This window comes from Dipodomys ordii, unplaced genomic scaffold, assembly GCF_000151885.1.
Source record: "Dipodomys ordii isolate 6190 unplaced genomic scaffold, Dord_2.0 Scaffold143, whole genome shotgun sequence".
In the NCBI taxonomy this organism is placed as follows: Eukaryota; Metazoa; Chordata; class Mammalia; order Rodentia; family Heteromyidae; genus Dipodomys; species Dipodomys ordii.
In genome coordinates this window covers 3,296,795-3,310,074 of record NW_012267359.1, presented here as the reverse complement: position 1 = coordinate 3,310,074, position 13,280 = coordinate 3,296,795, and the positions used below count along the sequence as shown (strand labels likewise).

Here is a 13,280-nt window from a genome sequence, read left to right as displayed (position 1 = left end):
GACCTGGGCGCTATCCCTCAGCTCTTCAGCTCAAGGCTAGCCCTCTACCACTTGAGCCACAGTGCCAAGGGAAGGAAATCTTTTAATATTAAATAGGGATAGAAATTTTTTTAAATGACATATTAGCAACAATTTTTCTCAATGACATCCATATAAATGAATAAAACATTTTAAAGAGTTTTTACCCTATGTTGTATTTACAGCAGACAGATATCTCCCACTTGTTTTTTATGGAGAAAACCTCTGCCAGATAGTCAATGAAGTAACATAAGGTAAGTGAAAAATAACATTAACAGTTGTGGATTATTGAAAAGTATTTTACATTTGCTTTGGACATTTTTATGTACAACTGTTTTCCTGTTGAGGTTTATGGGTCTTTTCCAGAAAATGAATATGAATCTGTATATTTATAGCAAATAATAACTATGAAATTACATCTGTTAGTCAATTAGCTAGGAAAAACACACAGGGGTCTTTCTCAGAGGCTCATGACTCACCTAGTCTGCTTCCAGCCTTGTACCCTACTGCTCCAGTCTCCTCACCCTGCAGGCCCCATCTCCTAATAATAAGGTCAGCAGACACTCTTCTTTACCAGAAGTCATTCTCTCTGGCTCCTCATTCTTGCTCAACTCTCTCTGAATTTCTGTTTATCTGTTCTCTCAGCCATAACCATCTTCCTTGGTGCCTCTTACTCTCTTTGTCTTTTTATTGTTTGGTGTGGATTCTTTAGAGAGGAGACTGCACCAGGTGTTTGAACTCAGGGACTTGAGCTTGATAAGCACATGCTCTACCACTTGAGCCACATCTCCAACCCACTCATATTCTTTTTTTTTTTTTGGATCCGGTTGTGGGCCTAAACTCTGGGCCTGGGCACTGTCCCTCAACTTTTCAGCTCAAGGCTAGCGCTCTACTACTTAAGCCACAGCGCCACTTCCAGCTTTTATTTTTTCTGCTTATGTGGTGCTAAGGAATCGAACTCAGGGCCTCATGCATGCAAGGCAAGCGCTCTACCACTGAGCCACCTTCCCAGCCTCCCCACTGATATTCTTGTGTACTTTTTTCTGTCAAGTCCATCCTTTCCCCTGCTGAATGTGCCACAAACTGTCCTAGGCATCCTCTGCTTCAGCTCTTCCATCTCCCTTTCCTATTCATACTCTCCTTTTCTCCCCTCTCTCCTTCCATTCCTCCTCCCCTTTCTTATTACCATTCTTTGTCAGGTACTGTAATCCTAGCTACTCAAAAGGCTGAGATCTGAGGATCATGGTTCAAAGCCAACCCAGGTACACAAATTGAAGAGAATTTTTTTTTTATCAGTCTGGGGCTTGACCTTAGGACATGGGCCCTGTCCCTGAGCTCTTTTGGATCAAGTCTAACTCTCATCACTTTGAGCCAAATTGCCACTTCCAGTTTTCTTGTGGTTGATTAGAGATAGGAATCCAACAGACTTTCCTGACTGTGCTGTCTTTGAACCTTGAGCCTCAGATCTGAGCCTCCTAAGTAGCTAGGATTATAGGTCTGAGCCACCAGCACCAAACTTCTAAGAGACTCTTATCTCTAATTAACCAGCCAAAAGCCATAAATACAAGTGTGGCTCACATGGTAAAGTGTCAATTAGAACAGCAAGTCAGATATATAGTCTTCTCTACTGGAAATCTGAAAAACACAAACAAGGACACAGGTCCTAACTTCAATACCAAAAACTGGCACATACACACAAAAAAATCATCATACTTTTCCTATTCAAAGTCTCCCTCCATCCTTCCTCTCCCTCCCTTTGTGCCTTCTTTGGCTATTAGCCCTTCTTGTAGTCTCCTTCCAGGGATCCAATCTGTGCAACCTGCTCAAAGGACCTAAAACTAAGTCGTGTGTGTGTGTGTGTCTGTGTGTGTGTTTGTGTGTGTGTCTGTGTGTCTGTGTCTGTGTCTGTGTGTCTGTGTACATGTATGTTTCTCCCAGTTTGGGCAGAAGCAGTGCATCTAGAGACTAACAGGGTTGGCACTTCACATTTTTCCCATGTGCCCCAAAACTACCACAGTTTTCATAAAGCAACCTACCTTTGATTAGTGCTGAGGCAAAATTCCAGGCCATGCTGTCAAGGGCTTCTCACTATTCACCTTCCAGGCAGCCTTGTACTGAAAATCATCATATTCACGCTGAATGTGTCAGGGCAGGTGGCAGATACCCCCTCAAAGAGAATCAGCCCTGTCTGAACCCACTCATGATTAGCCTCTAATATCCTTCCCATCCTCCTGTTCCCCTGCAGGGAAGTCTCTCAAAACACTGAGGAGAAATAAGAAGATACTGGCTATAAAAGTAAACCTTATATCATCTTTCCCCCATTGCTACCCTTGGCCCTTCATTTTTCTCCAAACACCTCTATCTACATATGCATACAGTCCCCTTTCAGTCCTTTTCTCTCTCCCATTCTTCACCTCACCCCACCCATGTGACTCTGGCTTTAATCTGGCAGCTGCCACCTCTCTGGCATCCCTTGCCATCTGTGTACCCCCTTGTCACACCTCAATACTCTCTCATGTTTTTCTCTCTAGGACAACATACAGAGCTCCAACAGTTTCCCAAGCTCTGAGGCATAAAAGAAAGGAGATGAGAGGAGGTGGGGTGGAAGGATGGGGAGCTGGGTGGGGGCAGGGCACTTGGGATATAGGCTGCTACTTTAAGTCAGGGGCAGTTCTGTCTCCTGTCTAACTTTTTGGTGCTCACCCAGAATGAGAGCACTGTCTATGCCATCCTCACCCTCTCCAACTCCTCACCGAGAATGCCTTCTGGCCCTCCTCTCCATGGAAACACCTAGGAGGAAATGACCCTGTACTGTTCTAAAGACCAAATGAGTGATCCTTAGCCACTTTCAATAGCAAAATTCACAGCTCCCAATGATCAAGGCCAGAGGCAGACAACTCACAAGTCAGAGAGTTTGAAGGCCACATAGGAAATGAAATAACCATTTGATCCACTTTCCACTTCAATTTCTTAATCCTTGTCTGCCCAAATAAAATACCCTCAGAACACCCAAATGACTTCTCTAAGAGAAAAATGGGCAGGACCTTCTATTTCTGTTCCTCTTACTAAAAATGAACAGCATTGTTGAATTCATAACTTTTGGGAAAGGATGATACATACCATATGATGTCAGTTACCTAAAAGGGATTATTATGTGTTCCATGGAAGATCTAGTCATATACAACTGAACTGCTTGTGGGAGTAATACTTGGTTCTTTGCTTATATGTTTTCTGTAATGCACATGCTAAATAAAGGTTTTTGGGGGTTTTGTTTGTTTTTTCAGTCATGGGGCTTGAACTCTGGGCTTGGGCACTGTCCTTACACTCTTCAGCTCAGGGCAAGCACTCTACCACTTGAGCTACAGCACCACTTCCAGTTTTCTAGTGTTTTACTGGAGATAAGAGTCTCACAGACTTTCCTGCCCGGATTGGCTTTGAACCGTGATTCTCAGATCTCAGCCTCCTGAGTAGCTAGGATTACAGGCATGAGCCACCCGCACCTGGCTAAATAAAGGTTATTTTAAAAGAAAATCAACTCACCTAGATAAGCAACACCCAAGAAATCTCTACAAATGCCTTTCTTCCATGATCCTCAGGTGAGGGAAATACAAATGTTGGATCCTGGTAGCCAGAACCCAGGGTCTGCTTCTGAATCTACCCATCATCATTCCCTCTGTATAACTGGCATCCATGGGGACTGTTTGCATGGAAAACCTTTAATGGAGCAACCACCACTACAGGGAGATGATGAGCCCAAGAGTCTGGGAAAGAAGAGCCAGGTAGATGGCTTTCTCAAGGCCTTAGCGCCAGCTAGGAAGGAGCTGAGCCACAATGAGAACCCAGATCTGCCCTTCTGGAGTTTTCCCCAAGAATCAGGTCTCAGTTTCCTTCCCAGGTTCCCACACTGGACAGCCTCCTGCCACATGTGATATGCCACAGTGCCACAGAGAGGAGGGAAAAGAAGCTGAATGGGAGCACATGGTTACACATAAACCTAACCAAACCTGCTTTATTAACATAATAATTGCACAACTCTTCCAAGAACTTAGTATCAAACCAACAACTCCCAACATTCAATAGCTGATCAAGGACATGGCTCTGAGGCTCTCCCAGCAGCTCCAGAGAACAGGAGCAGGGTGGGAGCACAGCACTATTCAAAGAGGGCCATGGGGAAGTCCTCTGTGCTATCTCCGTGTTGCGGCTCCCCTCGCTCCTCTGCATCTCTCCCAATGTCTTCCATGAGTTGCTCAAAGTCCAAGTCACTGGACTCTCCTTCCTCAGCCGGGACATGAATAACCTCCTTAGCTAGAAGCTCCGGGTGTGAAGGCCAAGCTTTCCCCAACAAGAAACCAGGCCCGTGACAAGCTGGTGGGGCCTGGCCCTGGGGCACCATTCTGACTTCTTTTTCCTTAGACAATCTGGGTGCTGAGGCCTTGCTTTGGGGAGCTTGAAAATTTGTCTTACAGCCTAAATGAAAAGGGAACAAAGGTGACAGTCAGTGCATCTTCAATTTTTTTTGTTTGTGTATGTACACGCGCATACACAAACACACGCATGCACGCACGCACACATGCCAGTACTAGGGCTTGAACTGAAAGCCTGGGCACTGACCCTGAGTTCTTTTGCTCAAGGCTAGCACTCTATCACTTGAGCCTCAGCTCCATTTCTGGCTTTTTGTTATTAACTGGAGGTAACAGTCTCACACAGACTTTTCCTGCCCAGGATGCCTTTGAACCATGTTCCTCACATCTCAGCATCCTAAGTAATAGGATTACAGATATGAGCCACTGCCACCTGACCTTCCTGACTTCTTACAAGTCAAATTCACAAAGTCCTGTGTCAAGACAAAACTAAACAGGACAAAACCTGTGGTAAAAACTACCTTTTCTAGTACAAAGAAAGAGGTTTGGATTCCAGCTATGGATCACTCATATGCTAAATAAAGGTCTTCAACAAATTTTAAACTTTTGAGAGCCTTGTTTCCTTACAGTTATAAAGTCAAATATCTAGAGTCAGAGAGCTCTGGGAAGAATTAGAAGGAATAAACACAGAAGCACCCGTGTCGCCAGCCCGCCCTTGGCAATACCTAAACACTTTCTTCCCCCTACGGTTCTGCCAGCCCTGGAATCAGTCTGATCAATAACCATTGTCTACAGTGTGTGCTGGATACAACATGAGACTTGCTCTTTCATTCTGTATTTCATTCCTTCTTAGCTGTGGAATTGTTCAGAAATGATTGGGAAAGGGAGAAGATGCAAACATGAATTTCATTTCCCCAAGTTCTTTCCACCCTAAGCCTCACCTGGCTCATCTGTATTCTTTGGCTCTTCTTCCTTCTCAAAGATGGGTGCAGAGGCATCTACAGATTCACTGCCCAGAGATCTCCTCTTCATTCTCTTTTTCAGGGGCCTGTCTTGTTCATCTGCCATGCCTATACCACCCCACCCCAAATATGAAGGCAATTTATTTCCAATTAACAGCTTGCCAAGGGCAAATGTTTTCCTCACATCTAATCTCTGCCCTACTCCAACTTCTGCTCATTCTCAATCTGGTCTGTTCTGTGAATGGCTTCCAGTTTCCCAACCTTCTTGACATTTTCCCCCACACTGGACCCTCTTTTCTTTGTGATTCTCCTCAGAGTCTACTTTCTTTAGGAAGTCATCCTTCTTCACTAAAAATTGAAACTCCCTCTCCCACATTGAACATAAGATTTTAGAAAGCATGCACATGAGGAGGCTCTAACTTCCTTCCTGTGTCCATCAGCTGTTCTTGCCTGCTTTCTCGGGTCCTGGAAGTGAGTCAGTCAGCTCCCCTCACACTCTCTGCTTCTGCCCTTCCTTAACTGTGGGACCTACTTCTAGCTAGATTGCTTACCTGTAGGCTTGGCTTTTTTGGTCTGCTTGTTGCCTGACTTGGGACCAGGCAAAGTTGGATTCTACAGGTGGAACAGAAAATAGGAAAAAGACAAAATTAAAGCTAAGCATTGAGCCAGGCTCCAGCGGCTCAGTTCTGTAATCCTAGCTACTCAGGGCAGGAAAGCCTGTGAGACTTCCTTTCAATTAACCAGCAACAAGCCAGAAGTACAGCTTTGGCTCAAGTGGTAGAGCACTAGCTTTGGACAAAAAAGCTTGGAGGCTTGGGCACTGGTGGCTCATGCCTGTAATCCTAGCTACTCAAGACGTTGAGATCTGAGGATCACAGTTCAAAGCCAGCCTAGGCAAGTAACTCCCTGAGAGTTTTATTTCCAATAAACCACTCAGAAAACTGGAAGTGGCGCTGTGGCTCAAGTGGTAGAGCATTAGCCTTGAGCTGAATAGCTGAGGTACAGAGCGCAAGCCCAGAGTTCAAGCCCCATGACTGAAAAAAAAAAAAAGAAAAGAAAAGAAAAAGGAAAGCACGGAGGCAGCACCCAGACCCTGAGTACAAGCCATAGAACTGGCACTGGTACGTGCACGCACGCGCGCGCGCGCACACACACACACACACACACAGAGCTGGGAATGTGAAAGTAGAAGGATCTTGATATGAGGCTAGCCTAAGCAAAGCTAGCTTGAGAGTCTATCTGAAAAACTAAAAGCAAGGGGCTGGGAAGGTAGCTCAGTGGTAGAGTGCATGCCTTGCAAGCATGAGGCCCTGGGTTTGATTCCTCAACACCACATAAACAGAAAAAGCCGAAAGTGGTGCTGTGGCTCCAGTGGTAGAGCGCTAGCCGTGAGCTGAAGAGCTGAGGGACAGCGCCCAGACCCAGAGTTCAGGCCCCATGACCGGCAAAAAAAAAAAAAAAAAAAAACTACTAAAAGCAAAACTCTAGCCCAAGAGGTAGGTACTTACCTACCAAATGGCAGGCCCTGAGTTCAATGCTCAGTACCACTGAAAAAAAGACTAACTGAGGCACATAACTGGTTCTCCCTTCACCCAGTACTGGGGCTTAAACTCAGGCTTTAGCATTGTCATTGAACTTTTTCCCCTTAAGGCTAGGACTCTACTACTTGAGCCACACTCCTATTTCTGGTCTTTGGTGCTTAATTGGAGATAAGAGTCTCATGGACTTTCAGCTGCCTTCAAACTGTGATCCTCAGATTTCAGCCTCCTGAACAGTTAAGATTATAAGCATGAGCCACCAATACCTGGCATATAACCCTTCCTAATAGAGAAGGTGCTAAAGAATAATGGATGAAAGGGTTGAAAACATGGCTCAAGTGGTAGAATGTCAGTGCAGCAAGCACAAGATCCAGAGTTTAAACCCCAGTACCAAAGATAAACAAATGAGAATTTTTTTTTTGTTGGTCAATTGTGGGGCTTGAACCCTGGGCCTCAGCGCTGTCCCTCAGCATTTCAGCTCAACACTAGCCCTCTACCACGTGAGCCACAGCCTCAATTCCCATTTTCTGGTGATTAACTGGAAATAAGTCTCACAGATTTTCCTGCCTGGGCTGGCTTTGAACCGAAATCCTCAGACCTCAGCCTCCTGATTAGCTAGGATTATAGGCATGAGCCACCGGCACCAGGCCAAATGAGATTCTTTATATCAAAAAATTAATCTTTCCAGGTACTGGTAGCCCATCCCTATAATCCTAGCTACTCAGGAGGCTAATTATTTGAGGATGGAGGTTTGAAGGCAGCTCAGGCAGGCAAACAAACTCTTTAGAGCCCAAAGTAGAGGTGTGAGTAGAGGTGTGAGTGGCTAAAATGGTAAAGAGCTAGCCATGAATGAAAAAGCCAAGCAAGAACTCCTGCATTCAAGGGCCAGTACAAGCAAAAAAAATTTTTTTAATTAAAAAAATCATCTTACTTTTTTCTCTCTCTTCTTTTTCTTCAAGCCAGACTCTGGATTGTTAGCCTTAGATGGCATTACTTCTAGATATAAAAAGGAAAGAGCAACTATGTAAGTTATCAAACAATATAGTTGACCAGTTAATGGAGTTGATCCCTGTCTCCACTCTGCCTCTGCCTACTAGTGACATTTTTCCCATAAAAGGTCTTCTCAGATCATCAAGTTCCACCCTTTCTAAAGTCTATTTCTAGTAGCTACTCAGGAGGCTGAGATGTGAGGATGGTAATTCAAAGCCAACCCAAGCAGGAAAAGTCTGTGAAACTTATCTACAAGTAATCACCAAAAATCTTTAAGTGGAGCCATGGAGCACTAGCCTTGAACACAAAAAGCTTAGGGACAGCACCCAGACCATGAGTTGAAGCCCCAGGACCTGCCAAAAAAGAAATAAATAGTCCATCCCTATTCTCATGTGCCTTCTCTTCTTACCTCCTTTGTCCCCATTCTTCTCCCACCCATCTGCCCATCCATCCTAATAATGGATCACATTCACAGAAACCTCCTATGCCAGAAATCCAGAATGAGGGAGATGGCACAGAACATAAAGAAAAGCTTTGGCCGCACCCTTCATGGACACTCCCCTCTCCCTCTCTTGCCCTCACCCTTCACTTCTCCTACCTTTTTTTCCTCCACTATTGTCAGTTCTACCGTATCGGTTCCAGAAACCAAACAAGTTAACCCGAGTCTGAGGAAACCAAGAAACAAAAGCATTATCCACTATCCTCTCAGGGGCAACATTTGCTCTGTCTTCTAGATTTTCATGTATGACGATACTTGTATTCATTTTCCATCATTTTCATTTGAAGGTTTTTTTTGTTTTGTTTTCGTCATAGAGCTTGAACTCTGGGCTTGGGCACTGTCCTTCAGCTCTTTACCTCAAGGTGAGTGCTCTACCGCTTGAGCCACAGCACCACTTCCAGTTTTCTAGTGGTTTTTTGGAGATAACAGTCTCACAGACTTTCCTGCCCAGGCTGACTTTGAACTGTGATCCTCAGATCTCAGCCTCCTCAATAGCTAGGATTACAGGCGTGAGTCACCGGTGCCCAGCCTTGAAGTATCTTTTGAAATTTCATTTGCCTTCCCTGGACTTTTACAGAAATTAACTACAATCTCTTTTTTTCAATATACTCATAATTGAGCAAGCAACTAGGATAGAGGAATTCATAGTTTGTCATTCTCACTACCCTCACTTCCTCCTAAAGCAATATGAAGGTAAAAACGGACTCTACTGCCCAGAACAGTGGTATATATCTATAATCCCACCTACTTGGGACATAGAAATCAGAAGACTGTGGTTTGAGGCCAGCCCAAGCAAAACCCTATTTGAACCACCTAGCCAAGTATGGTAGCCCATAATTCAAACTACATGGGAGGCAAAGGTAGGAAGATCACAGTTTGGGGCCAGCCCTGGGAAGTTAAATGAGAGACTCTAGCCAAAAAAATATGAAGTATGAAACATGTGGGTGTGTGGTTCAAGTGATAAAATACCTACCTAACAAGTATAAGGCCCTGAGTTCAAATTCCAGTTACACACACACACACACACACACACACGACCTGACTCCATACATATGAGAAGTTAGGGTACATATTTCTGAGACATGAAGTGAATTATGAGGCAGGATACTCCCTATTACAAACTATTTCACTCTGGGCTGAGAGCAAACCCCACTTATCTAAAGTTAAGGGAAGGAACAAACTATTTGAGTCAAAAGAATCTGGCCTGGAAGGAAATGAGCTGCAGAGTAGGGAAGGGAACACAAACAACTGGCTTTCCTCCAGTGGGAAAGAATAGTTTGTTTTGTGCAAGAATATGGTCTGGCTAAGTACACTTGCCTATTGCCTATAATCCTCACTACTCAGGAAACTGAAATCTGCAGGATCGAAGTTCAAAGGCAGACAGGCTTTGAAAAGCCTTTGGGACTATTATTTCCAAAAACCTAGGCTGTATGACCAGTTTAAGTGATAAAGGGTCAGCAACCAGCAAGCAACCAAAGTAAGTGTATGGCCCTGAGTTCATTTAAACAGTATAAGAAAGGCACGAAAGGAGAGCAGGAAGGAGGGAGGGAGGGAGGATGAAAAGAAAAGAAAAGAAAAGAAAGAGGTCTGAACACTCTTGTACCTGAACATTGACTTGTTCTGCCTTGTGAGCCATCATTATGGCTGCCCCCAGTTTCTGGCTGTAATCCTTGTTCTTGTACTTTTTCTGAAATAGGGGAAGATCAGAGTTAATGATAAATACTGCCTTCAAGGGGGAAGATCAGAGTTAATGATAAATACTGCCTTCAAGATTAATCAGCAAGGGGCTGGGAAGGTGGCTCACTGGTAGAGCGCTTGCCTTGCATGCTTGAGGCCCTGGGTTCAATTCCTCAGCACCACATAAGCAGGAAAAAAAAAGCCGGAATTGGCACTGTGGCTCAAGTGGTAGAGTGCTAGCCTTGAGCTAAAGAGCTGAGGGACAGTGCCCAGGCCCAGAGTCCAGGCCCCACGACTGGACCCAAAAAAAAAAAAAAAGATTAATCAGCAATATTAGAAAAGTGACTCCAACATATGACCACCCACCAGACATTATCATAAAGGTATTTGCTTCTGAGCTGGGTGCCAGTGGCTCATGCCTGTAATCCAAACTACTAAGGAGACTGAGATCTGAGGATCATGGCTCAAAGCAAGCCCAGTCAGAAAAGTCCATAGAATTTTTTTTTTTTTTTTGGTCGGTCGTCGGAACTCTGGGCCTGGGCGCTGTCCCTCAGCTCTTCAGTTCAAGGCGAGCACTCTACCACTTGAGCTACAGCGCCACTTCCGGTTTTCTGGTGGTTTATTGGAGATAGGAGTCTCATGGTCTTTCCTGCCCGGGCTGGCTTTGAACCGCGATCCTCAGATCTCAGCCTCCTGAGTAGCTAGGATTACAGGCGTGAGCCACCAGCGCCCGGCTATGTCCATGGAATTCTTATCTCAAACTAACCACCAGAAAACGAGAAATGGCACTATGACTCAAGTGGTAGAGCGCTAGCCTTGAGCTGAAGAGCTCAGGGACAGTGCCCAGGCCAAGTTCAAGTCCCACAACTGACAAGAAAAAAAAAGATAGTTCCTTCTGGTTCCTAGTGCTGACAATGACATTACCTTTTAGTATTCCCCTTCCCTCAATTCCTAGTAATTTTTTCAACCAACATTTTGGTATAATCTCCAAAACAAACCTAAGAGGAATATGAAAAAAAAACCAAATTCTTAAACTTTTCACAAGTTTCTCTAAATCTAGCTGCTTGTTTTACTACTGACAGCTTGATTTGTTTTTTCTCTGTGCAAATAAACCCAAATGTCCACAGTGCTAAGACTTAGAAACCCTGAGTTAAACTGGGCCCTCATGCCTGCTGCTACTGAGTTGGCTCAAATTCAGAAAGGAAATTGGGGTGGGGGGAGAAGGGGAAGAGAAGAAAAAGAAGAAGCATTACCATGCAGCAACTGTAGTCCACACTATAATCTCATACTTAGGAGGCTAAGATCTGAGGATCATGGTTCAAAGCCAACCCAGCAGACAAAGAGATTTTTACCTCCTAATTAACCAGCAAAAGAGTTGGGACTAGAGGCATGGCTCAAGTAGTAGAACGCCAGCCTTGGGTAAAAAAGCTAAGGAAGAGCATGAGGCTCTGAGTTCAAGTTCCAGAAGTGGTACACATACATATAAATTATTCCATACAACCCTGGTAGAAAGAAAAAGCCCTCATGAATAATCTTCCCCCTGGCATACCTGATTAGACATGGGACTTTCTCCCAACAGTTTCCCTCTGAGAGCAGAACAGCTCTAATAAAGGGAAGATTTCATTTTCCAGTTGTCTATATGAGATACTCAAAGTTGTCTTACCATTCCCATTAGCTCCAGCGGCAGTTCCTGGAAGTTCTTTAGCATATTGATTGGGATCCAAGCACGAGAAACTGTGTCTCCAAAAAATGTCACGTGGTACTTTGACTGTAATAAAAGATACCCTGTTTTGATTCCATCCTTCTCCCTGTTTTGATTCCTGTCTTCCCTGTTTTTCACTTCTAACCAGGGGGAGAATAGGGAGACTCACAAAGAAAGGGCTGGGCCTCATCTGCTTTCTGAAGCCTGAGTTATCTATACCATTTAATCTACTGTTCTTCTACTCTGACCTCAAGAATCCTAGCCAAAGTATATTAATTAAAACCTAAAGTGGCTACAAGTGTAAAAATACTTAGACACAATTTTCTCTGTGTAGGTATTTATCTCCATTATTTGTCACTCTAGTGAAGTGTCTTTCCACATGTGTTTCCTAGCTAAGTATTTTTTTTCTAACTCTATAAACATCTGTTAGGATGAATGGATTGTTTTGGTCTGAACTAGAAAACTTACAGGTAAGAAATCAAGATGAGAAGCAAAAAGAAAATACTCTCCTAGGTCAGGATCAGATTCTACCATGCCTGGCCACCTGGAGAAGACACATGGGTGTAAGGGATGGAAAGAAGGGGTTAGATGAACAGAAAATAACCTTGTCAATACACATGTACAGAAAAGGGTAAATAACTGTAGTGACTTCCATCAAGTTCAGTCTTCACAGTATAGCTGTCTTACCCTTGTGACCACCCCCTCCCTCCCAGAAACTCTGAGAAAAAAAACTTCTGATAAGGGACTTCTACCTTACCAAGAAAAATCTATTCTACCCTCCCCTGTAAGGGTTAGGGGTTGAAGATTAGTTAAAATTAAGGGTTAGGGTTAGCTGAAGGCCTGTAATTCTAGCTACTCAAGAGGCTGAGAGCCTCTTGGTTTGAAGCAAGCCTAGGCTGAAAAGTCCATAGGACTGTTATCTCCAATAAAGCACTTTAAGAAAAAAGCTAGAAGTGGGGCTATGGCTCAAATGGTAGCATAATAGCTCAGCGACAGTGGCCAGTGCCCGGGTCCTGAGTTCAAGCCTGAAAACAGGCATACGCGCAACCACACACACACACACACACACACACACACACACATTAAAATATATATATATCAGAGTTAGGGTTAAGTGTAAAATGGCTCTCATGCCTTAATATGCCTTGAGTGGGGCATAATGACATTACTATAATAACATTACTCAGGATGCTAAGGCAGGAGGATTGTGAATTTGAGGTAAGTATGGGCTACAGAATAGAATTGTCTCAAAAACAAATAAGCAGAAATGTCTTAGATCTTTCCTTTTTCTACCCACTCATGGTATCACTGTCGGATACTTTTTTTTCTTAGAAAGATATCATTTCTAGCAGGGATCCAGTGGCTCACACCTATAATCCTAGCTACTCAGGAGGCAGAGTCCAAAGCCAGCCTGGGCAACTACTTCTACTCTGAAACCTCCAGAAAACATATTTTCAAAGCCCCAAACTTAGTACTTTTTTTTTTTTTTGCCAGTTGTGGGGCCTGAACTCGGGGCCTGGGCGCTGTCCCTCA

General features: G+C 44.1%; 2 protein-coding genes across 2 annotated transcripts in view; one reads left to right on the top strand and one right to left on the bottom strand.

The window, feature by feature from the left end:
* Nucleotides 1–3,324, top strand: part of Pilra (paired immunoglobin-like type 2 receptor alpha) — a 124,071-nt gene extending 120,747 nt beyond the window's left edge. Inside the window, exon 9 of the mRNA XM_013031780.1 lies at nucleotides 3,297–3,324. The gene's annotated coding sequence lies outside the window, so the exon portion shown is untranslated. The remainder of the gene's footprint in view (nucleotides 1–3,296) is intronic.
* A 757-nt stretch (nucleotides 3,325–4,081) lies between these two features.
* Nucleotides 4,082–13,280, bottom strand: part of Zcwpw1 (zinc finger, CW type with PWWP domain 1) — a 27,880-nt gene continuing 18,681 nt past the window's right edge. Inside the window, 9 exon segments of the mRNA XM_013031719.1 lie at nucleotides 4,082–4,485; nucleotides 5,321–5,449; nucleotides 5,893–5,953; nucleotides 7,811–7,875; nucleotides 8,468–8,534; nucleotides 9,972–10,055; nucleotides 11,709–11,813; nucleotides 12,216–12,291; nucleotides 12,505–12,529. Coding sequence (XP_012887173.1) covers nucleotides 4,169–4,485; nucleotides 5,321–5,449; nucleotides 5,893–5,953; nucleotides 7,811–7,875; nucleotides 8,468–8,534; nucleotides 9,972–10,055; nucleotides 11,709–11,813; nucleotides 12,216–12,291; nucleotides 12,505–12,529 — 929 coding nt within the window. The 3' untranslated portion in view covers nucleotides 4,082–4,168.